General features: G+C 40.5%; 1 protein-coding gene across 1 annotated transcript in view; it reads left to right on the forward strand.

Moving 5' to 3' along the window:
• Window positions 1-23,497, forward strand: part of COG7 (component of oligomeric golgi complex 7) — a 47,373-nt gene extending 23,876 nt beyond the window's left edge. The window contains exons 9-18 of the mRNA XM_063430634.1: window positions 9,253-9,380; window positions 10,148-10,302; window positions 11,343-11,459; window positions 12,164-12,229; window positions 14,299-14,482; window positions 20,383-20,523; window positions 20,874-20,957; window positions 21,042-21,156; window positions 22,392-22,535; window positions 23,067-23,497. Coding sequence (XP_063286704.1) covers window positions 9,253-9,380; window positions 10,148-10,302; window positions 11,343-11,459; window positions 12,164-12,229; window positions 14,299-14,482; window positions 20,383-20,523; window positions 20,874-20,957; window positions 21,042-21,156; window positions 22,392-22,535; window positions 23,067-23,233 — 1,301 coding nt within the window. The 3' untranslated portion in view covers window positions 23,234-23,497. The remainder of the gene's footprint in view (window positions 1-9,252; window positions 9,381-10,147; window positions 10,303-11,342; window positions 11,460-12,163; window positions 12,230-14,298; window positions 14,483-20,382; window positions 20,524-20,873; window positions 20,958-21,041; window positions 21,157-22,391; window positions 22,536-23,066) is intronic.
• Window positions 23,498-26,139: the final 2,642 nt, after the last annotated feature.

The raw sequence follows: 26,139 nt of genomic DNA on the forward strand, positions 1-26,139 counted from the left end.
CTCGCATCCTATAGCCATATTGTGCTATATCCTCACATCCTATAGCCATATTGCGCTAAATCCCCACTTCCCATGGCCATATTGTGTTATAAATCCCCACATCCCGTGGCCATATTGTGCTAAATCCCCATATCCCATGGCCATATTGTGCTATATCCTCACATCCCATAGCCATATTGTGCTAAATCCCCATATCCCGTGGCCATATTGTGCTAAATCCCCACTTCCCATGGCCATATTGTGCTAAATCCCCATATCCCGTGGCCATATTGTGCTAAATCCCCACATCCCGTGGCCATATTGTGCTAAATCCCCACATCCCGTGGCCATATTGTGCTAGATCCTCACAACCCGTGGCCATATTGTGCTAAATCCCCACATCCCGTGGCCATATTGTGCTAAATCCCCACATCCCGTGGCCATATTGTGCTAAATCCTCACTTCCCATGGCCATATTGTGTTATAAATCCCCACATCCTATGGCCATATTGTGTTATAAATCCCCACATCCTATGGCCATATTGTGTTATAAATCCCCACATCCTATGGCCATATTGTGTTATAAATCCCCACATCCTATGGCCATATTGTGTTATAAATCCCCACTTCCCATGGCCATATTGTGTTATAAATCCCCACATCCTATGGCCATATGATTCTAAATGCTGGTATTCCAATTACATTTTGTGCTAAATCCTAGTCCATCAACTTCAGTCTGGCCAAATCCCGCCATTCACATGGATATATTGTACTAAAGGAGATAATGTACACTAGATCGAGTTTTCTTGACCTTTCTGTGTTGTGTACCCCTTAAGACTGTGCAGACAGTTATGCTTCTGAGGACTGTCATTCAGCGTTAACACAATCTTTCTTGCTCTTATCTTTATTGGTTGCTTAATGGGAAAGGTGCGAGACAAATATAAAAACTAACAAACTCACTTCGGTTTCAGCCTAAATATTCAAAATATTCAACCTTTGACTAGTCTATAAAATCACAAAAGGAACAATGCTTTTTCCCCCCCCCCCACATTTTCTTCAGTTTGATTGAGAAAGCTGATAAATGCACAACAAACTTATTTTAAGTGAAGTTCTATGAAATTCACCTTCGAACCCGCATGATTCATGCCCTTGGCACGGTAAATGTGAATAGCCAAGGACATACATTGCACGATATCTACATGTTCAGTGAGTTTCCGCTATACATTGACAGAAGCCACCAAAAATCAGGAACTTAATTCATTTTACTTTCTATTTATACATTTAATCAAAGTCCCATCTAAATTATCATTTGGAATATGTTTTCTTTGTGGCAAAAAACCCAAAACACTTGTATGTGAGCAATGCCCATTGAAAGACAGAATTGAAATAGTTCTTAGTAGTTTTTTTTTTTTTTTTTTTGGTATCGTTAGACCCCTCTTTTAGTTTTCAAGGGTGCTTTTGCTTCTTAGTGTTTTCAACTTGTGCACTGTGAGTCTTTGTGCAAATCTACCAGGGTCCTTGCTTCCCAAACCCTCCCTATGAAACCGGGACTGTAAATAAACCAGGACTTACCTAGGACAGAGAACTTCTAGTTTAGCTCAAAAGGAACCTTACATGCCAACATTATTACTCTGTATAACAGAAAGAGATTCATCCACAACATAATTTCAAATACATAAAAAAAAATATATATATATAATATCCTGGAAATAATCTCAACAAATCAATATTTTTAATTTATTAAGTCTAATGTTCGGTAAAACAATAATAATAAAACAGGATAAGTCATACCAAAGACTGTCCTCTCTGTCTAGGGCAGGGACGGGCAACCTTCAGAACTCCAAATGTTGTGGACTACATCCCCCATAATGCGCTTACACCCATAATGCTGGTAAAGCATCATGGGAGGTGTAGTCCAAAACATCTGGAGTGCCAAAGGTTGCCTATGCCTGGTCTAGGGCGTAGAAGTAGTTGAATTGTGTACATGAAGTTAAAGTTTGTTATTTACTAGAGGAAAGAAGTGTCTTCATCCATCCAGCCAAGAATAGCATTTTCTATGCCTGCTCCTCATGTATTACAAAGATACTGATGGATGCAATCTCCTCCCTAATGTCAGACCAATCTGATGGTTTGTTGGAGGATCCCAAGTCGTTTCTCCATGCAGTGATATAGGGTAGGGAGATCTGAGTGGAGTGTGTGGCTAAGGAGGTGTATATGTCTGATATCTGTCCTTTTCTGGCTGGAGAGTGTAAACATTTTTCTTCGAAGTGGGTTAATTGGGACGTCCCCGCTTGCTGAATAAAAGTTGAGGTTTCAAAGCTGCGAAGTTGCGTGTAGTAGTAATAATCAAAGGATTTGAAGGATGTGTAGTGGGGTTTTCAGAGTTTCTTGGTGAAAGACCAGATGAGAATAGATTGTTGCGTAGGATTGGAGAGAAAAGAAAGATAGAAGAAAGATCAATCTTGTCTTTTAAGCGATCCCACAAGTCAAGTGAGTGGGTTATTGTTGGAGAGATGGGGGTAAATGGCTGGGAAGCCACATGTAATGTGAGGGGTGTTCCCGGCCAAATATCAAGTGTTTGAGATCATTCCATGTCTTTTTACAAGGGAGTATGTGCCATTGTTGTATTTGCATTGTTGTATATTATGTTGCATAGAAATAGTGAGTGAACTTGGGAAGACCAAGTCCGTCTGATTTTCTTGTGTATATAAAGTGTTATTGTAACCAATAGTTATAGCAAAAACTATAACAATGTTGCAATATTAAAAAGTAGCTATTTAGATCAGTAACACAATAAGGCTGTGCTACTGATCTAAATAGCTACTTTTTTAAACATACTCTTACCGTAGCGGCGGGTGGGGACCCTAAGTAAATAAATAATGGGGGGACCTAATGTCCCCCACTCATGACCAGCCAGTGGGGACCTTAAATAAATAATGGGGGTGGGGGGGTGGGGACACCTAGTATGCCCCTACAGGTCCCCACCCATTAGCAGCGGTTGGGGAACCTAATTTATTAAAGGGGGGGACCTAGTGTCCCCACTGGTCCCCAACCATGAGCGGCGGGTGGCGACCCTAAATAAATAAATAACGAGGGGAACCTTATGTCCACCCCAGGTCCCCACCCATGACTGGCGGGTGGGGACCTTGAATAATTAAATAATGGGGGGGACCTAATGTCTCCTCCAGGTCCCCACCCATGAGCTGCTGGTGGGGACCACAAATAATAAAGTGACTAGGGGTCCCCAAGGTTGGATAATAATTTTTTAACTAATTTTGTCCGAAAACGAATGGTTTGCAGACGAAATTCGGGATTGACTAATTAAAATTTTATTTAGTACGAAATCATTCGTACAAAACGAAAATTTCACTGGTGCACATGTCTACTAAGTATGGTAGAATCTCTGTTACATCAAGTTGAAACAGACCCAATCTCTAATTGATGCCAGGATTCAAAATAAACAACATTGAGTTTTTTAGAATCTGATATAACTAAGGCCAATTCACACATTTTAACTAAAGGCATGGATGAAATGTTGATTACAATCTATTCCTTCTTAAAGTCAGAAGTGTATTTCAAAGCTTAGTATTTAACTATAGATACTTTTGTCATGCACATATTTGCTCGTAGCCAGACATTTTCCAGACCCCTATTAACCATAAATAAATAGTGTTTAAATATAGAATGGGTATAGAAGTCTATATTTAGGATGAAATACGAGCCTCTGAGAACTACATCAGATCTTTTATATAAGACTTTCCAGGTAGAGATGGGATTTCAGAAGTTTGGTCCTTAAGGGGTTAAACTGAAATGTGCTAAGAATGTTGTTGTCCAGGGCTATATATAATCTGGGATAATAGGTAGTTAAGGCAGAGAATAAAGGAAGAGGGGAGAAAAGCATGCGGCGTCTTCGTTAGGAACGTCATGTTTGAACTCCCTCACAGTATATGTTTGGGTGTAGTGTGTGTGGGGGAGCCTTGGGTCTGATTATTATTTATCTGGTTATAAACCAGCCTGTGTTACCTTAGCTAAACATTACGCTTTGCATTATATTTCTGACGTTATTAAGGAATAGATTTTAATCCACCTATACCTGTAGTACCAATGTGTGAACTAGCCTGAATTATCAGATTCTAAGAAAACTCGGTGTTGATAGCTTTGAACCCTGGCATCATATTGGTAATAGTGAAGCCAGGCCCCTCGGTGGGGCTTGACAGTATAGGAGATTAACCTTTTGTCTTTGATTGCATACTGGCATTCTAGATGGCTCTGCCAAATTTCCCATGATGCTCAGCGAGCCTTTAGTGAGCTAAGATATAACCGTGGTGTTTTGGAATCATTCTATGTAAGAACCATGAGCCAAAGAAAATCATTTAAAATGCAAAGTTATTTTTTTTTTTTATTCTATTTTTTTTAAAGCTTACCGATGCATATATTGTCTTTTTATTTTGTTACTTTAGTCTAAAATTTCAATGGCTATTATAGTAATAAGAAACAATTATAACATGCCTCATATCAGTCCTGTGCGTAAGATATTTGCCTAGTATTGTGCCTCGTGAGCAGGGGTGATGTGTTGCGCCCCTGCATATGTATTTGAGTAATAGGCTTGCAAAGGATTGTGGGAGTTGTAGTCCAAACCTACAGAGGGCTTGTTTACGTTGTTTGTAGTATGCATGACAAATGCCCTTCTTTGACCGATTTTTAATCATGCTTGTAACATGTTGTGTAACCGCTAGGTTAGCTGGTTTTGAGACTTTAGTCCTCCTAAAAGGACATTAGCTTACAAACCAACTCTGTAATATTGACCAAACGCCATGCTCGTATGATCAGCAATGCACAGCTCCCCTCTGCAATCTTACACTGTATAGCCAGCCATAAGTGCTTTTTGACTAAAAGCAACGTTTTTTCTTGGCTTACATTTCTCAACCTGTGGGACATTTAGCCCATCTTGTATGTCTGATGGAACTAAAGGGTACTTCAGCTGCCATTTCATTTCAGTAGTTAATGGTATTTGATAGAAAATTATGGCATCGAGAGTACTTGGGAACATTATAAAAAAAAAACAAATCTGCCTTCTTTTAGAATATCATTGAGAAACACTGCTTTAAATTACTGCTCAAGTGTTGATTTAGAAATATTTTTGCTCTTAAACCCTCTACATTTACCCATTTACTGAAACTAACATGTTTAATTTGCTACCTCCCCATCATCCCATGTTTTGTGTCAATTTGACCTTTTTGTTCTTAAAGGGACTCTGCAGCCTGGGAATGACACATTTTATTGCTTGATATATAATTATTTATGTATTTGTAACATATTTACAAGTAGGAGAGCACACACAAGGAAATGAAATAACGTTACAGCCGACAGTCCTTTCCCTGACACCTTAATCTGGATAAGGGGTCTGCTCATATCCCATAAATCGCCTCTCCATCCGCAGTTTATGAGATATGAAGTTCAGCCCCTGGTAGCAGGTCCATTCGTCAGATCTGATTAGTGGAGTTGCTGACTAAGCTGACAATACTATCACTTTATTCATTGTCCAGTAACAGTTTTGTGAATTGGGCTGTTTGTGGATATCCTCCAAGTTGCTGACCCATATGTGCTCTGCTGCAGCTCCGTGAAGATAGGGACTACGTTGTGTGCTTACACTGTACATACAAATTAGGTCTTAGCGGTGTACCTTTTTTTTTTTTTTTTAATCATTACAAATATAAGCTATTGTGTTCAGTTACAACAGTGACAGAAACCTCCTTCCCACGTGACGTATCAGCATTGAGAATTCCATGTCAAAATCTGAAACCTTTTGTAAAAATGTAAAAGAGTTTTCTAACAGTATGCTTGCATGGGAACTGCACATGGCGTGATGTGCCCAAACATGGCCAAACCCACACCTCCTCGCCCTCTGCTTTTAAGAAGGTACATATTAACATACACATTTCTTTTGACCGAGTAGTGTCCCAACGAATGGTCACCTGATCAAGTCTGCCACGTTATGTCGTTCTCACATATTGTACTCAACGTCCCTCGCTCTTTCACGAAACCGGTTGAGCTGCTATTCATTTAAATGCTTATTTGATGAAATACTTATTTTTTTTTTAAGCCATTTAAAGACTCCATATTTATTTGGAATTGGAATGGATTGTGTCCGCTTTATTTGAGATGATAAATACTGTTTCACAAATTTCTGTTTAGCTTCCTAGTAATCGGATGATAGTCTTCCTTTCATATTTTCCACTTTGCTGGCAAAATAATCATCCGCTTTGTGTTCAAAGCTGAAGTTCACTCTAGAATGTAAGCTCATTGAGCAGGGCCCACCACCTCTCTGTTCCTGTACGTCGAGTTGTCTGGTTACAATTACATGTCTGTTAGTCCAGCCTTTGTACAGCGCTACGGAATCCGATGGCGCTATAGAAATAATATAATAATAATAATAATTAACAATATTTCAGTGATTTTTTATTTATTTTTTATTCTACGGTAGATATGATTGGAAACATGTAATTTTGAAGTGTTGTCTTTAAAGGAGCACTCTAAATGAACCATTTCTTTAAAAAAATAAATAAAAATAAAAATACATGATGCATTAAAAGAATTTTTAAAATAAAACAAATATAAAAAGTTTTTTTGAAGTTATTGCCTCTGCAGTTAGCTCTTCCAGATAAAGGAGCGATTAGCCAACGAGGATGCTTTTCATACTTTCGGAGGACTTTTGTAAAGGTTTATATATGCCATAAATCCATTTGTTATGGGTACAGTAGAGGTCTATGGAATCTGTTGCTTATCAGCTTATTTGCTTCTAAAAAAAATTTTTTGAACTACAAGCCCCAGAAATATTTGTGTTTACTGATAAACATGTGTTTTTGTTAGATACTATAACCAGCAAGATGGAAAGATTTTAGAGCTTAGCAGGTGGGGCGAAGATGCAAAATGTTGCAAATCATTTTTATTTTTTAGGTAGCAAAAACCATGCGAATAATTTAGAACAAAAAGCTATGAAGTGCATACAATTTGTGTTGGTGCCTGAAGTGTCCCTTCAACTAGGAATATAATCAAGAATAAACTTTAAATATGTAAAGTGTTTGTACCCGAAAACGCAAGACCGTTTATTTGCACAGCGTTCACTTACACGATATTCATTCACCGCTCCCTCGCTCGGCTAAATCAGGAAATAAATAAATAAAAGAATATTAGGTCACATCACTGTTTATGTGCCAAGTATTCCATATTTCCACAATATAGTGTGACCATCAATCATGCAGCCCTGATAAATAACTATATTTAACAAATGTGACTGTAAACACAAAACACATTAAACAAAAAAAGCTTTCCCAGAAAAGGTGTTAAAACCCCAGCGAAATGCCAAACAGGATATGCACCTGTTCAAAAGATGTTTGGTCTCTGCATTTGACTCATTTGTACTCTAATCATTGATCAAAGTGCAACTGTAAACAGAATATTTCAAAGGTAAAAACTAAACAAACTTCTTACACAGAAGACAAATTTATAACAGCCATTGAAGCATTAAAAAACAAAAAAATGACAATTGTGGAAGCAGTTTTTAAGATTGCAATATACAGTCCTCTGCTGCTTTGCTATGGGCAATCTCCAGCAGAGAAAAGTAACCACCCCGGTTTGAAATAATATGTACTGTTCTACTGGAAGTTCAAAATGGCTGCCCATGTTAGCACAATTGGTTTTCAATGATTGTCTTAAGATTTTGAGTCCATAAATTTTTTTTTAAAAATATATAGTTTTAAGAAGCACTGCACAATTTTAAAGGGAATAATATATATATATAGTTTGGAAATATATAATGATAATAGTAATAAACATTATTAGTATTATTTACCCTCTAAAATAAAGTGAATCAATGACTACAACACGTCCCCTTAATATTATGCTCTTGACATTTTTATTAATTTACTTTCACTCCTTTTTTCCCCCCACCCTCTTTTTCAGAGTACTAGTTTAAAGGGACACTAGAGTCACCAGAACAACTACAGCTTATTGTATTTGGTCTGGTGAGTTGAATCATTACCTTCAGGCTTTTTGCTGTAAACACGGTCTTTTCAGAGAAAATGCTGTGTTTACATTACAGCCTTGTGATAACTCCACTGGCCACTCCTCAAATGGCTGCTAGAGGTGCTTCCTGGGGCAGTGCTGCACAGTGAGTGCACTGCCATTCAGTGTCTCCACCTCTACATGCAGACACTGAACCTTCCTTATAGAGAAGCATTGATTCAATGAACACCTATAAGGAGATGCTGATTGGCCAGGGCTGTGTTTTACTTGTGCTGGCTCTGCCCCTGATCTGCCTCAGTCAATCCTTTGGGGAAGCGTTGTGATTGGCTCAGACCACCACTTCTGATGATGTCAGCAGACAACAGGCAGGTCACAGGCAAACCTGGGCAAAGCCAGGAGCTGCAGACTTGAATGCAAGTAAGATTTTACTATATTTAGGGAGTCAATAAAGCAAAGAAGGGGCCAGGGAGGCTAGATGGTGGTTTTAACACTAAAGGGTCAGGAATACATGTTTGTGATCCTGAACCTATAGTGTTCCTTTAACTGTTAATTTAGATTGGATTGCAATTGGGTTTGATTCTTCGTTCAAAATGTTTTTTTAGTTATAAAATCCAGTTAACAAACATTAGCTAACTTTTCAAGAATACTTTTCATTATACCGTTTTACTGTAATAACCTTAGAGAAAAAACACAGAACAATACATTTGCATCACTTTTCACATTCGGGATCTACTCTCAGCTTATCTGCAGAACCTGGTCCGAGGCGTCTTCATCAAAGCCTCAGATCTGCAAAGGAAGTAGAGGGGAAAAACAATTGGGTGGATTTTTGCAGAATTTGGAGTTAAACCGTTCTTTAACAGTTTAACCCCTTAAAGTAAGACCTTCTCGCATCGTGACAACTTTAGTGTGCCCAGAGTCTCCCTTTAATTTTCAAAAAAGAAAGCAATATCACCTATTTATAATTATTATTTATAAAGCGCCAACAAATTCTGCAGCGCTGTACAATGTATGGATTAACAGACATGTAATTGTAACCAGATGAGTTGGACGCACAGGAACAGAGGGATTGAGGGCCCTGTTCAATGAGCTTACATTCTAGAGGGAGTGGGGTAAAGTGACACAAAAGGTAAGGGTAGGGTAGAAACTAGGTTGCTAGGATAGTATTTACTTTCATTGATAGTATTCACGAACATTGATTATAATTGGCCAGTGGCCAGTCCTCAAACTAACTGGAAGTGTTTGCTGCAGGTGAGCACAATTTGGTGAAGATGATGGAACTGGTGGAATGTGTATATGGACCATACAAACCTTTCCAGTTGAAGTATGGGGAGCTAGAAGAAGCCCATCTCTTGATACAGATTAGTGCAATACCTCTGGTGAGAAAACTGACTAATTTCCTTTGTAGCATTGAAAATCTGTCCTCCTACCTTACACACACAGACAGACAGACAGACATCTTGTCTCTAAATTGTGTTAATTAAATGTGGCACTAACTGTATGTCTTCTACCACACTACATATTTGTGGTGCTTTTATATCTTTAACAAAATGAGAAGTTACTTGCACACTGTCCTAAACCCCAGCCTATTCTTAGATAACATGTTTAGCGGTCTTATGAATGACCGTATCATGTAAGCTCAACGCAAATCTATTGGGGGGGGGTTCTCCACTAATATATAGGGTCCGGTACACAAACATGTATTCCTGACCCTATAGTGAAAACCCACCATATAGGTGGCTTGCCTCCCCCCCCCCCCTCCTTACATTGTAAAAAAAACTTTATTTTTTTAATTTGCTTTTGTTGTGGACCTGCACATGTAACTTATTTAGTGAATTATTTTTAATATGATTGCAAAAATAAAAGGTTTCCTGCAGCTGCCTGATAAGACGGTTTATCGGGTTAATTGGTACAGTAAGCTAATACCTTCATTACCTGTAGTCCGGGCGTATAATGATGGTTTCTTTACCAATGCATGATCTTAAAAAGCTTTTCATCAGTATGAGAGCAGGTGAACCTTTAATATTGCAATATTGTATTTTTATATTCCTGACAATGTCCTTTGAGTTTTTATGACATGGAGGTTAGATCATCAGATCTGAACCTTTGTAAGTTTGCCTGTTTTTAGAATGTCCTTTTCTTGTAGGAGCATGGGGAGGTTCTGGATTGCGTCCAAGAACTGTCCCAGTCTGTGTCCCGGCTCTTCAGCCTTGCCTCCGGGGCAGTGGAGCGATGCATCCAATTATCGGATGGTTTAGGGGTGTGCGGACTCCTACGTGCTCTCCAGTCACTCTTTAAAAAGTAAGTGTAACAATTTACGTCTGTCTTTAATATGTGTGATGTACCTCAAGGTATTCAATGTAATGGTTGCTGTTAAGACTAGATGCTGCATGTTTTAAAGGGACAGTCCAGGCTGGAACTGGCATTACATAAATAATGCATGAAAAATAAAAAAACACGTGCAAAAACAGCCAATTAGCAATAATAAAAGCAATTTTTAACCCCTTGGCCATGTTGTATGTTAAGGACCAGGGCTGTTTTAACTCTTTTGTGGTGTTTGTGTTTAGCTGTAATTTTCCTCTCTCTCATTTACTGTTCCCATACAAATTATATATAGGTTTTTTTCAGGACAATAAGGGCTTTCTTTACACACCATTATTTGTATCATGTCATATAATTTACTTTAAAAATAATAATAAAATATGGTGAAAAATTTGAAAAAGAAAATGTGTTTTGACTTTTACTTGAAAAAATCTTTTACTTATCTACAAAAGCTATTGAAAAAACTGCTAAATAGATTCAAAATTGTGTCCTGAGTTTTAAAACACCCAGTGTTTACTTGCTTTTTTGCTTTTTTTTTGCAAGTTATAGGACTATAAGTACAGATAGGACATAACAAAAATATGTTTGAAACATGTCTTGTTCTGTACAGCAATATTGATCTTCATTATGGGATGTCAATGGCTGCGACCAGGAAATCTAAGCGCTGTCTGTCGCCGCCATGAATGGTTGTCTACGAGCCAGCACAATGCGGGGGATAGCGTAATAGCTGGCATTACCACTGCATGGGCACACGCCAACATAATTCATCTGTTATTGTTTTATAAGTCAACTTATTTTCTTTTCTTTGTTGATTTCATTCGAAGTTACTGGCATAGCTCTTTTCTCAAACAAAAGGCAAATCCCAGCTTTGCTTACATTGTGCCATTTGCCTGGCATTAGAAGGCACCTGGGCTCTGCTCAGCACACAGGTGTAACCTCTGCAACGTCACTGATACACTTCAACGCCTTTCTCTGGCTTTGTTTATTTAACTTATATCAGTAATTTATCTCTTGTTTAGGTACGTTTCAGACTTCACAAACACACTACAGTCTATACGAAAAAAATGCAAGCTGGACAGCCTTCCTGCAGACTCCTTTTTCCATGAAGACTGGACGGCGTTTCAGAACTCAGTACGGTAAACATCACCAGGGCCACGCAGTACATGATAATACTGAGTATTCCAGCAATATTCACAAACCCCAGTCAAACACTTACCTCAGTTTATACATGTTAATCAATCAGATCAATCTGTATACTGATCCCCTCTCTGCCAACATACAGGCATTATTTTTTAATTCTGGCGACCTTTTTAGAAAGCTCAGTTTCCAAAAATGCCATCACGTTTAAAAAAAATAAAATACCCATAAGCATGGAATTTTACTATTTTTAATGTTTTTATGACACCTAAAACAATGATGTTCCTTATTATCTACGAATATATCCTTTCAAAGGGATTACAGTGTGATCTCTAAAGGTTTTTGTCACTGTTCCATTTCTTTAAAGAATTAGAAAAAAATAAAAATTCAGATTGTTTGTTTAAATGTACCCGTTTTTTTGTAGGTATCTCTGAATAGCACCATATACATAAAAATAATGTTATAATGCAGTTGCATCCTGTTCATATGTTCGTTATGCATTCCATATACATTTGTATGCATTTTATTTCTAAAATACAAAGACAGTGGTAGAGATGGGTTAACCATGATGTGAACTAGTTCCAGATTAAGCTAAATAAAATTGGCTTTCGATGGAACTTGTTTTTAATGCTGTGTGCTTGCATGCGCCTAGCATTTTTGAAGCCTAGGTCGCTCTGACTTGTTCTGTTTTGCTCTCTTTCAGGATTATTGCCACCTGCGGGGAGCTGTTACGCCAATGTGGAGACTTCGAGCAACAATTGGCAAGCCGGTAAGCTAGGCTCCTTTAACATAAATACTGTTTGCAAATTGAGGCAAGGACAAGCTGAACTGAGGTATGGCTGATCTCAGTTTAGCATTCTGTGAGATGAGTGGAGCTGCAGCTGGGGGTAAACTGTGTATCCTGTAAATACCTGCTGTGCAAGGAAAAAAACAGAAGATGGTGTTGCGATGAAAGGTCAGTTTATATCTTATCGGAAAACCAAATTCCGAAAACACATCTAAAAAGATACATATAAACTCATATAGTGCAGACCATCTGATTTCAAATATTTTTGTAGTGCACAAACAAGTTTTTTTAACCATTAAAACTGAGGAAGCCCCGGTCACGTGGGTGAAACACGACACTAGTGGGCAGAGCCAGGATCCGAAACAGGGAGGCAACTGGAGCTACTGACTTTTAACTTAAGCGCTTTTTGTTGGAACTTGTACATCACAAGCCCCCAACTTATTGAGTAAGCAGTTTTATTTGTAAACCAATAAATATATATTTTTTTATACTGTTTTATTGGTGTGCTGCAGAGTACGCTTGGTTTCCCTGGGATACCTGATTGTGGGATTTTTCCCTCTTCATAGGAGCCTACCCCACCCAGAGCCAGGGTTGATCAGGCTCTGGGAAATGTGAGTGTGAACTCCCAATTTTTTTATTAGTGTGCACTACAAAAATATTCAAAATCAGATGGTCTGCACTATATGTGTTTATATGTATCTTTTCAGATGTTTTTTTTGGAATATAGTTTTCTGGTAAGATATAAACTGACCATTGTGTGCAGAATAGTATTTCAGCACAACACCATCTTCTGTTTTTTTCCATTGCACAGCAGGTATTTACGGGATACACAGTTTACCCCCAGCTGCAGCTCCACTCATCTTCTGGTTTTGGATGCTTTAAGTCACTTATCTGGGTGATTGCTGCTAGTTTTAAGTTCTATTTTATGATTTTATGTGCTACACTCTATATAAGAAAATATTTTTTAGCGCTGTCCACGTTTTTGGGTTTACCTGCTGTGCAATAGTTTGTGGCATAAGAAGGAAGCCATTATAGACCAGAATAACAAACTTAACTTTGGTGGAGCATATTTCTGGTGTGGTTGGGAGTTATCCTGCAGCAGCACATGCATTGTAAGTTTAAAGGACCACTATAGGGTCAGGAACACAAACACATATTACTGACCCTATAGTGTTAAAAAAAAAAAAACATTTAGCCCCCATGGCCATTATTGCAAAATCTTACTTTTATTACAGTCTGCTGCTCGCTCTGCCCCTGATCTGCCTGCTTGACTAGTTGTTCTGGTGACTGTAGTGTCCCTTTTATAATTTACTTTTCTATTATCTTATCTAATAATGCATTGAAATGGGATACCATTCCCTTCATTATATGTCCCTTTAAACAAAGACAAACCAGAAGAATATTTGATCCATTAGTTATAAAGAGATCTATACCATTAACAGATGCAGGCAGAGACAAGCTACATCTGTTTGCAGTATCCAAGCCCCTCAGCTATCCTACTTGTTGGACCCCTCTAGGTCCCCCCTAAGGAAAATGATGGGCAAATTAAAGAAATAAAGATTTTGGTTTGATTTTCCTGGAATCTACTTTGGCAGTTTACATGAAAGGCTCTAGAAAGTAACCTTAGCCCCACCCCTTGCGTTGACATAGGAATCCATATATTATGGTAACATGGTACTAGTTATCTCATGCAATGTTTATTTTATTGTTTTTTGGGAACTTTCTAGTCGCTGTTGACATTGTTTTGGGTATTGATGTTTGGTGTTTAGTGCAGGTAAACATATTGGGTTTCCTATGCCTGGTGTGGTCTCCTATGAAGCCGAACATACGCAGCTAGACTTCTCCACCAGCTTAGTCTCCTGCTTTAAATTGACAGTTTGTTCTGCTTTGTGAACATTTTATTCTTCATAATACAGCTGAAGTAATTGCAAGCTGCAGAGAAATAAAGTAAAAGAAGTAGCAGTAATTGTATTTAACTAAACATCCCGACGCATTTTAAGCAACTTCATCACAGTATTCTCCGCTTCTCTCCTGTGTTTCTCCTGCATCAGGATTTTGGCAACGGCTGGTAAATATTTGTCAGATTCCTACAGCCCTCGTAGCTTGACGTGCATTCAGGAGACGAGCGCCCCCGATCGCAAGAGCAGTAAGAACCCATGGCAAGAGTACAACTACCTCCAGAAAGGGGACCCAGCGGAGTATGCCAGCCTGATGGAGACTTTATACACCATAAAGGTGAATTCCTTCTCCATTCGTGCCAGACTGCAATCTACCATTGTGCCAAGCTCTCCCAGCTAGCAGAGCTATTGTTGATTTATGAGCATGCAACATTAACCCCTTAAGGACACAACAACAAGAAAAAGGCCAGCATGATGGGAAATTTCCATCATGTGTCCTTAAAGTTTTAAAATCCATATCCAAATCCAACACTTTAGGTGTTCAAAACTTTGTAATAAAGTGCACCTGTTATGTTTCAGTAAATTGTGCGCCAGCTGCCTTGCATGTTATGTTTCAGTATATTGTGCGCCAGCTGCCTTGCATGTTATGTTTCAGTATATTGTGCGCCAGCTGCCTTGCATGTTATGTTTCACTATACTTAGCAAGAAACGGCTAAAACCTCTGGTGTTAGTTGGCTGTGTTAGGAAGCTGGTTTGCTAGAGAGCCTGAACGTAGGTCATTGGTTCAGTGTAGAATGCCAGAATGCTTATTTGTTCAGTATGGACTCCGTAGGAAGTGTATTTATTCCGTAGGAAGTGTATTTGTTTTGTGAAGATTCTGCAGGAAGCAGACGTGTTTATTTATATTATTTTAAATGGGAGTCTGTAGCTGAACTTGCGGTGTTAAAGGAACAACGTCACCATTTTTATCATTATTGACCTTCTGATCAAAGAGGGTGAAAGTGGCCCCCTTTTCACATCTAGAGTAAGCAAAGACATCCCTGAAAACAATAATATGTATATATTCATTATGACATGTTTTACCAGGACATTTAGTTGTTTTTCTTTTCAGTCAGAATTACAAATCATTACCATTTTCCTTTAAGACAAATACAAGTTTTGCTTCACTAATGCTGATCTATGAGCAAAGTCTTTATTTCTGGTCAAGGACCAAATACAAATAACAGTACAATCCAAGTAAAGTAAAATAAGAGTGAGCAGCAAAAAGTAAAACCACCCATTAGTCTTCGTAAAATTATATTAAAATAAGTGTATGCCTGAAGGTAATGATTCTACTCACAAGAACAAATTCAATAAGCTGTAGTTGTTCTGGTGACCATAGTGTCCCTTTAAGGTATGATGTAGTAGAGTTAAGTCGCAAGGGAACTGCTTCTGAAGACAACTATGAAAGTAACTATGGTGACGTTTGCTTAAAGTACAAAGATAATAAAGTAAAATAGGAAGAAAGTAAACGAGTAGAATGGATTAAGGGGGGGCGGGGCCGGACCGCCGAGCGGAGCGGTCGCAGGGAAGATCAGCTCCCGCACACAATGACCCTATAAAGCCCACTACTACCGATTAAAACTAATCCAACTTACCCATCACTGCGACCCTCGATGGATGGGGGTCACCGGACCGGGGAGAGGCTTGCCTGATGGGTTTTAGTCCCCCGGAGGGGAGTTCTCTGCCGCAACGGGCGGGAGCTCTCTGGGCGGTGAGTGGAGTGGACGGCCGCCGCTCCACTATCCTGCCACCCGGAACCTGATAGCCACGCTGCACCGGAACGGACCTGGCCCTGATCCCCCCCCCCATGGACCGGGGGGGTAATCCCGGTCCGCACCCCGTGGCCGCACTCGGAGACCTCGCGGAGACGGCCTAAATCTAAGATGGCGGAGGCCGCGTGTGACAACATCGCCTCATGGCGCCTGACACAGACCGCTGATCCCCGCAGAACAGACATGAGCACCTCACAGTGAGTAGGCAGAGCGGGGCCCCTAAGAGACACCTACCCCCAGTGGCAGATGGGAGAAGGAGGGGGGAGATGCACAGCGAAAAGCGGCACCATAGATACTGCCACCTGCGCCATGCGCAGAGTTACTTCCCCTCTGCCAGAACCGAGGGCCGGGGCCCTAAACACAACGCTGCATTCCCCCCCAATCAATCATCCCACCAAACAGCATCCCATATCCAGCAGCAGCCCAAGACCAGCAACAAGCCACGGACACGCAGCAGGATGGGGAAAGGCCCATGGAGGGAGAACAACAAGCTACAGACCAAGGGGACTATGGGCGAATATGCCTCACGTGAGCAACCTAATGTCACCTCATGATGATACAATAGAGCACTGTATAACACATGCGTACCAACCGCACGGAGCATGCCTTCACGGGGATAACATACCGGGCCCACATTTAAGGACTTCCACATGCCAAGCCGAGGCCGTATATACCGGCACCAACCATCATGGACAGGTTCAGAGACGCCAACTGCTGAGTATCCACTACAGTATCTATGCCTCCCATACCATATGGGGACCACAGAGTGCTTGAGGACTGATATTGCATGTCACTGATGACCTCTTCCTTACCCTCATGACAGCAGGCATGTCTCCTCATATGTACACAGCCTGGGGGAACGCGCTCACACCAAACGCTTACACAAGGCCGTATCCATGCATACAACACAGCACTATACTCGACCACTTATTGCTATGCACACATGGGAGTACCAGTCTCTGATGGCCCGGGGTGACTGATTTCAAGCGCTGACTCACTCTATACACTTACACCAAGTTCACACAAGCGACACATACTCGACTATATATCGTGACAATATAAAAAATGTGCACAGTAACTCTATGCTATGCCTCTTAACTTAACAACCTATGTATAACAATGAGTGTATGCCGTTGGGGCACTGCAAATGTAATCGCATCTGCTTATCTCTTGCACGCCAAAATAAAGAATTAAAAAAAAAAAAAAAAAAAAGAATGGATTAAACTTTCCAGCTCTAAGAGGTAGAAGTGGGTCAAAACTAGTTAGTTGCAATGAGCTGGGTTACTGATATGGCAATAAAGAGTGAATGCACCCAAGAGACCCCTGTAGTAGGTAGTTTTATAGTAAAATAGTAAGACTCCAGGTCGCGCTCGAAACATTATAGACACACGCAGTGGTGTTGGCTTAGCATAGAAACATAAAACATGGTAAGCATAATGCAAGCTGGCTGTAAGTGAGGAATGTATACGATAATCAGAGCGTCCGAATAAGCCTAGGCTCAGCCGATACCCTTCAATCCGCCTGTCTGTAAGCATCGCAGCCCCATCGTGGCGATCCAGGAGATGCGGCAGGCTAAGTCAGGAAGCGGGAGCGATGTCTCCGGTTTGCAACGGTTGATACCCGATGGCCGTTCCTGTGCTGCATATTCCAGCTTGTTGTGTCAAACACCATTTAGTGTAGACTTTTATATTTATTTGGTGTAGCACATCATTTTAAAGCGCCAACATACTTTTTTTTGGTTTTGTTTGTTAAATATTAAATATGAAGCTCCCGCAAGAATTAAAAAGCAAGATAGTATTATTCAGTACCATGCCTGGTCAAACCCTCAGACATCATGTTCTTTAAACAAAAACAGGTCAATATGAAAATGAATAATGGAATGTATTGACCTAGGGAGGTACCAGGTTTCCCCCAATCTGAATTCATCCGATGTACTCTCAGCAGTCTTCATCCTTCAGTTTTTTTCACTGCCCTATATTCACAGCTAATTTAATAGAACTTATTCCGAAATCTACATTTTTCATTCAAATACTCTCCCCACAAAAAGTAAAATATTAGGGCCATTGTTGGTTCTTTAGTTGATTAAGTATATAGTGGTGCACACCGGTAGGAAAAGCAGAGAGTCATGCATTTCACAGTTGTCGGTCACCTAGCTATGTACACAGCACATCATGCTGTACAGACACACTGCTTTCCCTGCCAGGAGGCTGCTTGACTGAGTACAGAGTGTTCCAGCCATGTCTGTCACCCGTAGCCCTCTGCCTGTTCCTTCCCAGATCCGATCTCCCAGCTGCCGTTTACCTTCATGCCATGCTCCAGCTCTCTGTGAATTTTCCCAGGGTACCCTGATTGTCACATAACTTTCTTTATGGGTACACAACATGACACGTACTCTCCTGTGCGTTAAAGAGAATCTTTGTAAAATGATAGCCATGTCAATGTACACAGCTCTAATGTTAACATGTCCTGGTATCGCGTTATAGAACATTGAATGTCCTCGGCACGCTGGCCTTTATTTACCAAACACGGAATTATGCTGAAAGGAATAAAAGCCATGCTGTGAATTAAAATGTCACATTAAAGGAACATTTCTGTGTTATCGTTCCCTGAGCTAACTAACATAATAATATACCCTACTGCTAGTTCCCTTTAAAACTGGGTTTCGTTCCTTTATGGAACTGGGACTATGTATCCAGACCACTTCAATGAGCTGAAGTTGTCCGGTGGCCTATAGTGTACCTTTAACTTTGCTTTTATTTTTAAGGAGAGTAATTATACCAATATATTATTATTATTATTACTATTGCTACCAACATAATAGATATTAGTTAGGACTAAGACGTGAGCCTTGTGGTGTTCTAATCCTTTATTAAGTGGCCTTGCTTTAACGCTTGTCGCTCTCTTCCCTCCAGCATTACCGGGCTAAACTAATAGGGACAAAAAAAAGAAAAGAAATCCAGTGATGGGTAGATTTTGAAAGAAAGACCAATCTATGTCGAATACATTTTTCAGCATTTCAGTGAAATGTCAGTGTAATGATTATACCAAGATGTTTAAAAACTACATTTCCCATGATGTTCAGCCAGACTTTTTTTAAAAAAAATTCTTTATTTTTTCGTGCAAGAGTTAATATTACAAGCTTTCATGCCTTGCCACAATGTACCAAAATAAAACAAGATTTAAGTTGTGGCACAGGATATAGTTGCACATTTTTTTTTAAGATCGTCAAGAAAAAACAGAACAATAGTCAGTGGTGTGGCAACAAAATGTTTGATGCGGGAGCAAGCTATACCGGCTGACTATATATGCGTATTTACTGGGTGAATGTGATGCATGGTGTACGTGAGAGGCAGACTAACAAGCAGGTGAACCGCACATCTGGCTGGTCGAATGAGTTATGTGTATGATGGTGGTAGTTTGTTGTATGGCTTATTAGATTGGTCAGCCTTACTGTGAGGCCCCTTCCCCAGCACTGTCCATGTATATTGCCTTGTCTGTCAGAGGTGTGTTAGGAAAGTACTCTTTGTACTGGCACATTAAAACAGTTTGAGCTGTGGGTCTAGGCAGGAGGTCTAAAAGAGTGCAGGCTCAAGAGGGAAAGCCTAGTGTGACATAGTGGCTGGCTAAGCGTGTGAGGCATATAAAAACCAACAATAAAGGTTGCTAGTGTGTTGCATAAAACAGTAGAGTCACCCAAGGGAAATAACTCTTAGTCCTGTATATATTGCACGGCTCTCGGTGGTTGGTGCCGCCAGCAGCCGCTTGCTGCAGTTAGTCAGTCCGGTGTCAGCCCACTCCCATGGTTGGTAAGTGCTTGCTGAGGGCCGATGGCTTCTCCAGGGTTTCTGAGTGAAGGGGGCAACGTACTTCGCCCTTTCGGTCTTGGGCCAGTTTAAGGGCCGGTATCTTTGAGCCATGGGTCTGGGGGCTCGGTGAGTCAAAGTCCCACTCGCCGCGTGGGCGGCGGAGGGTCCTGGTGCTCGAACGCCGTCTGTGGCGGATGATTCTCCGTCTGCGTGAGGGTAGCTGCGGGGTGAATACCTCCAAGTCCCCTGGTCCATGCGGGTTGCGCTTGGTTTTGGTAGCATGTCGGGTATGTTCCGCGCCCCTTTGTAGGCCCTTCTTTCTCGGACCTGCGCCCCTCCGGGTGCCTCCGTGTGTTGGTCTCTGCGTGTTTGTCACCCGCTTTTCTAGCTTGGCCCAGAATCGGGCAAACTGCTCGTCCAGTCGTTGGAGTGTCCACTCTATGGGGAGGTTCAGCCAGACTTTAACCATTATGGGGAGCGTAGTGCACAAAGTTTGGAGTATTAGAATAACCCTCCCCTGGTGTAGGCTGATGATTGTTTTTCTGTGGGAATTTGTTGACCATTGTCCTATCGCATGGACAATCAGCCACTAAACACAACTTCTGTCTTCCAATCAGGAAAAAGGAGCAGTGAGCACTAGTCTTCTTGCAGCTTCACGCACGGCACTTACTCGCCAGAACCAAATGGCTCATCAGTTAGCGTTTGATTCCGTCTTCCTGCGTATAAAACAACAGCTTCTCCTTGTCACCAAGATGGAGGTAATAATTGCCTATAAACTTTTGGCTGATTTCAGTGATCATTGTGTTAATTTATTGATGTTAGACCCGTGGAATTCAAATATGAGAATAAAGAAAACATCCCAACTATGGCCTCGATTTAAAATTGTTGAATGAGCTTTTCGAATGATTTAATATTTGTGGATAAACGTTTAAAATAATTTTTACGATGTGTTAAAATATAAAAATATAGATCTATAAAATAAAACCTATATAACAAAATATTACAGTATTAAAATCATTTTCTAAATATTAAATCATTTTAAAAAACCTTTCTCAAATAATAAAAAACAGTTCTATATCCTTCGATGACCAATCTACTTGTTCCACAGAGTTGGAGCTATGAAGGCTCAGGTGAGACGCTGACCGATGACTTGCCAACATTCAGCCTTACTCCTTTCGAGTATATCAGTAATGTAAGTAGGCAGCAGTGTGCCACTCATCCTTGTTCTAACTCTCCTGTTGCCCTGAACACATTAATCATTCCATTGTACTTTCAGATAGGGCAGTATCTTATGTCTCTTCCTCTACACCTTGAACCCTTTGTCACACCTGAAGACAATACATTGGAACTTGCGTTGCATGCTGGGAAACTGCCATACCCTCCTGAGCAAGGTGAGTCTGAAGCAAATGTTTAACCAAGCAGGTAGACACAGAGCATGTAGCTAATAATTTATTGGTAAAAAACAAAACAAAAAACAATGGCACATAAACTCTTATTAATGGCTCTCAACTGCCAAGCTAGTTTAGACCCATAGTGTACCTTGCCAAATAAACATTCTGGCTTCTGCGATACGCACACCCACAAAACAAAACACTTAACCAAATATTAACACTTCTCATGAACTTTGGCATAGTATTATTTTAATAGAATGGGATTCTGTTGAAAGGTAAACGGCGCAGTTCTGGGTGATCTAAATGGGCCTTGCTAAGTTCTATAGATGTCCTGAGGGTTATCTTACTGGCTCTATAGACAGTATGGTTTTACAGCCACAGACTTATGCTGGGAGCATTATGTTTTGGCAAAAAATGAATTCCTTGCTCTTCAAATCGCTGTCATTCCCACCGTTTCAGGAAGCAGACGTTTGGTTAAAAATGTGTACACACACCCAATGGAATCCTAATACAGAGAAGGTTCTTCACGCTCAAATCAGAGGCACACACATTCACTAATTTTGGTTATGTACCACAATGCTTTGAAAATAAGTAAACAAGCTATGAGATTGGGAATTGTTTCCTACTGCCAGAGAAGGTTTGAATGCAGGGCTTTTTGTCTCCCTTCTCTCAGAAGAGAGGAAGGTGGGCAAGAGGTTGACTCTTCAGCCCTACAATTCACCAATCCTTGATTTCTATTTCCTCCTTGCTGTGCGGCACTCTCTGACATGTCCAAGAATATAGAATTATTTGTACTGGATTTCCACCACGTTTGAGTGTATGTTTTATGTCTACTTGTATTGCATATGATTCACCTGGGTATTTAATTTTTATAGCCATCCCAGCCCAGCTCTGGATAATATATGTTATACTTACAGCTTTGGGAGTTTTCCTGGGTTGTTGGTGACTGCTTTTCCACAATACACCTCTTTATCATTTTGTTTGTTTTGCTTCTGGTACTTCCATGTTTAATCGTCACATGGTCCTAATATTTTTTTTTTTTTTTATGTATTCAAAGACTGAATAAAAAACTTTTTATACAAAAAAGATTTTAAGATTACGAGTTGTAGGACATTTAAAGCATCAGTTGGTAAAGGTAGATTTGTTCCCAGAGATGATGATAATCTGTTGACTGGCTTCGTTCCAAGTCTTTGTTAGGTTTTCTAGAAATGATGCTGATGTTCTGTCCATTGCAGGAGAGGAAACTCCAGAACTGGATAACATGGCTGATTACTGGTTGGGATCTCTTGCCCGTGCTACCATGCAAACATACAGTGATGTCATCCTGCAGATCCCAGCACTCACGCTGCACTCCAGCAAGCAGCTGGCCACTGATATAGGTGAGGATGTACATTTCATTATCACAGTAAAGACAAACCATTTCTGTCTCTGTCTGAGCAGATAGGGACACAGATTATGTTACCAATTAAAAAAAAAAAAATACTGCTCACTTACATTAGTGATAGCTCTGGGTGAAACTGGATAAATAAGGTGCACATTTTTAGGGATGAAGTATTGCCACTGTGTTATAAAAACATGGATTGGAGTAGGCAGGCCCAAGCAGTGTTCTCCAACCTTTTAATAGGGATGGACTAGGGGACCATTGTCATTTAATAGAACTTATAGTGTGTCAATGTAGAATGGGGGCTGCGTCTGATAGGTAAACTGCAGTAGTTTAGGTCAGTGATTTCTGAACTTTGGCCTCATGCTGAAGAACTTGAAAAACCAGTATTCTACAACACAAAATTACCTAACGGCAGACATCACTGACCTAGGTGAACTTCACATTCATGTAGAGCTGTCTTCTGCTATTGAAATGAGAACTTTCCCAGTGGCATCATCTTACACTTGCTTATTATGTGTTTTTCTAGATTATCTGATCAATGTGATGGACGCCCTTGGTTTACAACCTACCCGGACTCTGCAACACATTGTTACCCTCCTTAAAACCAAGCCAGAAGACTTTAGGCAGATTGCCAAGACCATTCCCCGCAAGCTTTCTTCTTCGGTGGCTGCCATGAGGAACATTGAGTACTGAGCCAACGTAATTAAATTTTTTAACAAACTTCTCCATGATGCTGTTCAGACCTGGAAATCTTTGCAGTTTCAATTATCCACAGAGTCCTGAGACCTCTTGATCACTCACGGCATATTGACCAAGGACAGATGGAAGACCATGACTGAGAGTGACCTACTGCCTAAACGGCTGTAATAAGATAATGTATATTGTTTTTACTCTTCAGTGTGTTAAACACATTGTAGCTTGTTCATACACAAAATATTAAAACTTTCTTTAAAACTATGTATTTTGCAGTGTGCCGTTTATTGAACGAAATTTACTTTTTGTGTCTGCCGCTTTTTAATTTAATTTATTTTATTACTTCCTACATTTCTCGATGTAACAGCTGCTGCTCCCCGCGTAACCTGTAATGACTATTCCATGTTTTGTAAGAACTTAATTAATGACACTGAATGTACACACCACACTTGGTAAACTGTCATCAGTTCCAGGGTCAAACCTTCCCTCCAATGGGATCACCAGTGATCTAACAAGGTGACCCGATGCCAGAACCCACCCCATAATTTTAAAACCACAATCTTTATACCAATAGCTTTGCTGTAGCAAACCAGATCACACACAGAACAATCATCATTGTTGAAATAATGGACTTGTCTTTTTACACTCGCCAACGCGTCTCCAAGTGACATAAAATCCTTCTAACAAAGTGTGCCTCTACAAGTTTCCATTGTATGTGCAAGCAGCTCCTGTGTTCCCCCTCCACCCCCCCCCCCCCCCATATAAATTTGATAAAGTGCTGCTTGTAATTGCATTTACTTATTCAAGCAGATTATTTTGATATATATATATGTAAGGCCTTGGCCTGTAGTTGTGGGAGGGGTTTGAATTCCCTTTAAAAGGGCGGCCAATCCTCTCCCACCTTACCGTGGACAGTCTGGCGAATCACTTCCGTTAAGTCCCGACCCAGCTTCTCCTATACTCTGACCTTGTTTCATATGATATGCGTTCATGAGGGCTGCCATAGCCTAGGGACCAATATGGTCCGGTCACTCTGTCAGATATTATTCACATACACCTAGCCATTGTACATATGGGCCGATCTTCCTCTCTGGTCTTCAGGAGACTATTGAGGAAACTCACATGAGTAGCTGCTTGCTATTTTATCACTGGTATTCACATGCCGGGTTTCACAAACATCTCAGCTGACCACATTCATCGGTTTCGTTTCGGGGTTTCGGCCAGACACTACCCACCTCTTCCGGGCTAGCTAACCGGCCCGCCATTCCAAGACATGCTCGTGGAATAAATGTATGGTTTACCCTTGCACATCACGTTTCTCACCTTACACTTTCAGTCGACAATAGGTAATTGTACGATAGGGTCATCACATATTTTCACTAAGGCTGTAGGGGGGTTCAAGCTATTGACATGTTTGCTATGGAATCTGTTTTGGGGTTCACTTATTTTGCCACCTTAACTTATATAATCATTTAACACAATTAAACGGTATCTTATGGATATCCAACACCACATGCTCCTACGACACCCCAACAATACAGGATTCCTTTTATATTATCTGATAAAGACCTACTGAAAGGAATTCAAATCCAAGACACCTGTGCCATATAAAAGGCTACTCATCCACACGACATATTCATTCACTATCCAACTATAGATTCAGCTCCTGTGGAGCACATGACCATACAACAATCAAACAGCCAAACCTCTAGCATGCTATGGGTTCTTACATCCCATGACTTTACCACTAAGAATATAATTACCACAGACACCATAGACCATTAGGACCTATCTTTACATCAGTCTATACCTATCCCTATAGCACATACAGTCGCCATACCCCTATTACCTACTCTAAACAATGGGGCCCGGTAAAGTTCTGGATACTTATTGCACCACTTTACAGATACAATCACTCCAGCCATTATCAGAACTTCATGGCTCCATTCGTACAGCATCTTAAGGCATGCTTCGTGTTCACTTACTGTTAACTAGGCTTGGCATAATACAAACCTTTCATCAGGACACTCCTACCACATAGGGGCAGCATTCTCGGCTTCCTCCAACCACATTCCAGCTCATATCATCGGGACTATGGGACGCTAGAAGTTCTCCACCTATGCTCTTTACAGCCCGAACCAGTGGAAGAGGTAATACAAGCTTTTTGTGTCTTGTCCGAATAAACGATTGTTGTTATATGATTAATTTGGTATGGTATTCTTCTTTTTGCCCACTTTTATTACAGGCCTACTGCACTATCGGTTCCGGCACACCACAACCGACTGGTGTCATTTGAATATGTCTTTTGGTTATAATATGTTACGTTACACTATTATCACGGCAATTGCCCCGACTACAAATGTAAGGCCTTGGCCTGTAGTTGTGGGAGAGGCTTGAATTCCCTTTAAAAGGGCGGCCAATCCTCTCCCACCTTACCGTGGACAGTCTGGCGAATCACCCCTCCCACCGCTCCCTCTAGTCATATCACCCTCTAAGGTGGGCCCACTTTTATTACAGGCCTACTGCACTGTCGGTTCCGGCACACCACAACTGACTGGTATCATTTGAATATGTCTTTTGGTTATAATAAGTTATGTTACACTATTATCACGGCAATTGCCCCGACTACAAATGTATATACATATATATATATATATATATACACACAGTATCTCACAAAGTTTAGAGTAGTAAGTGTACAGCCTGTATAACAGTGTAAATTTGCTGTCCCCTCAAAAGAACTCGACACACAGCCATTAATGTCTAAACCGTTGGCAACAAAAGTGAGTACACCCCTAAGTTGAAATGTCCAAATTGGGCCCAAAGTGTCAATATTTTTTGTGGCCACCATTATTTTCCAGCACTGCCTTAACCCTCATGTGGATGGAGTTCACCAGAGCGTCACA

The sequence above is a fragment of the Pelobates fuscus genome, chromosome 8 (assembly GCF_036172605.1).
Source record: "Pelobates fuscus isolate aPelFus1 chromosome 8, aPelFus1.pri, whole genome shotgun sequence".
Lineage (NCBI taxonomy): Eukaryota > Metazoa > Chordata > Amphibia > Anura > Pelobatidae > Pelobates > Pelobates fuscus.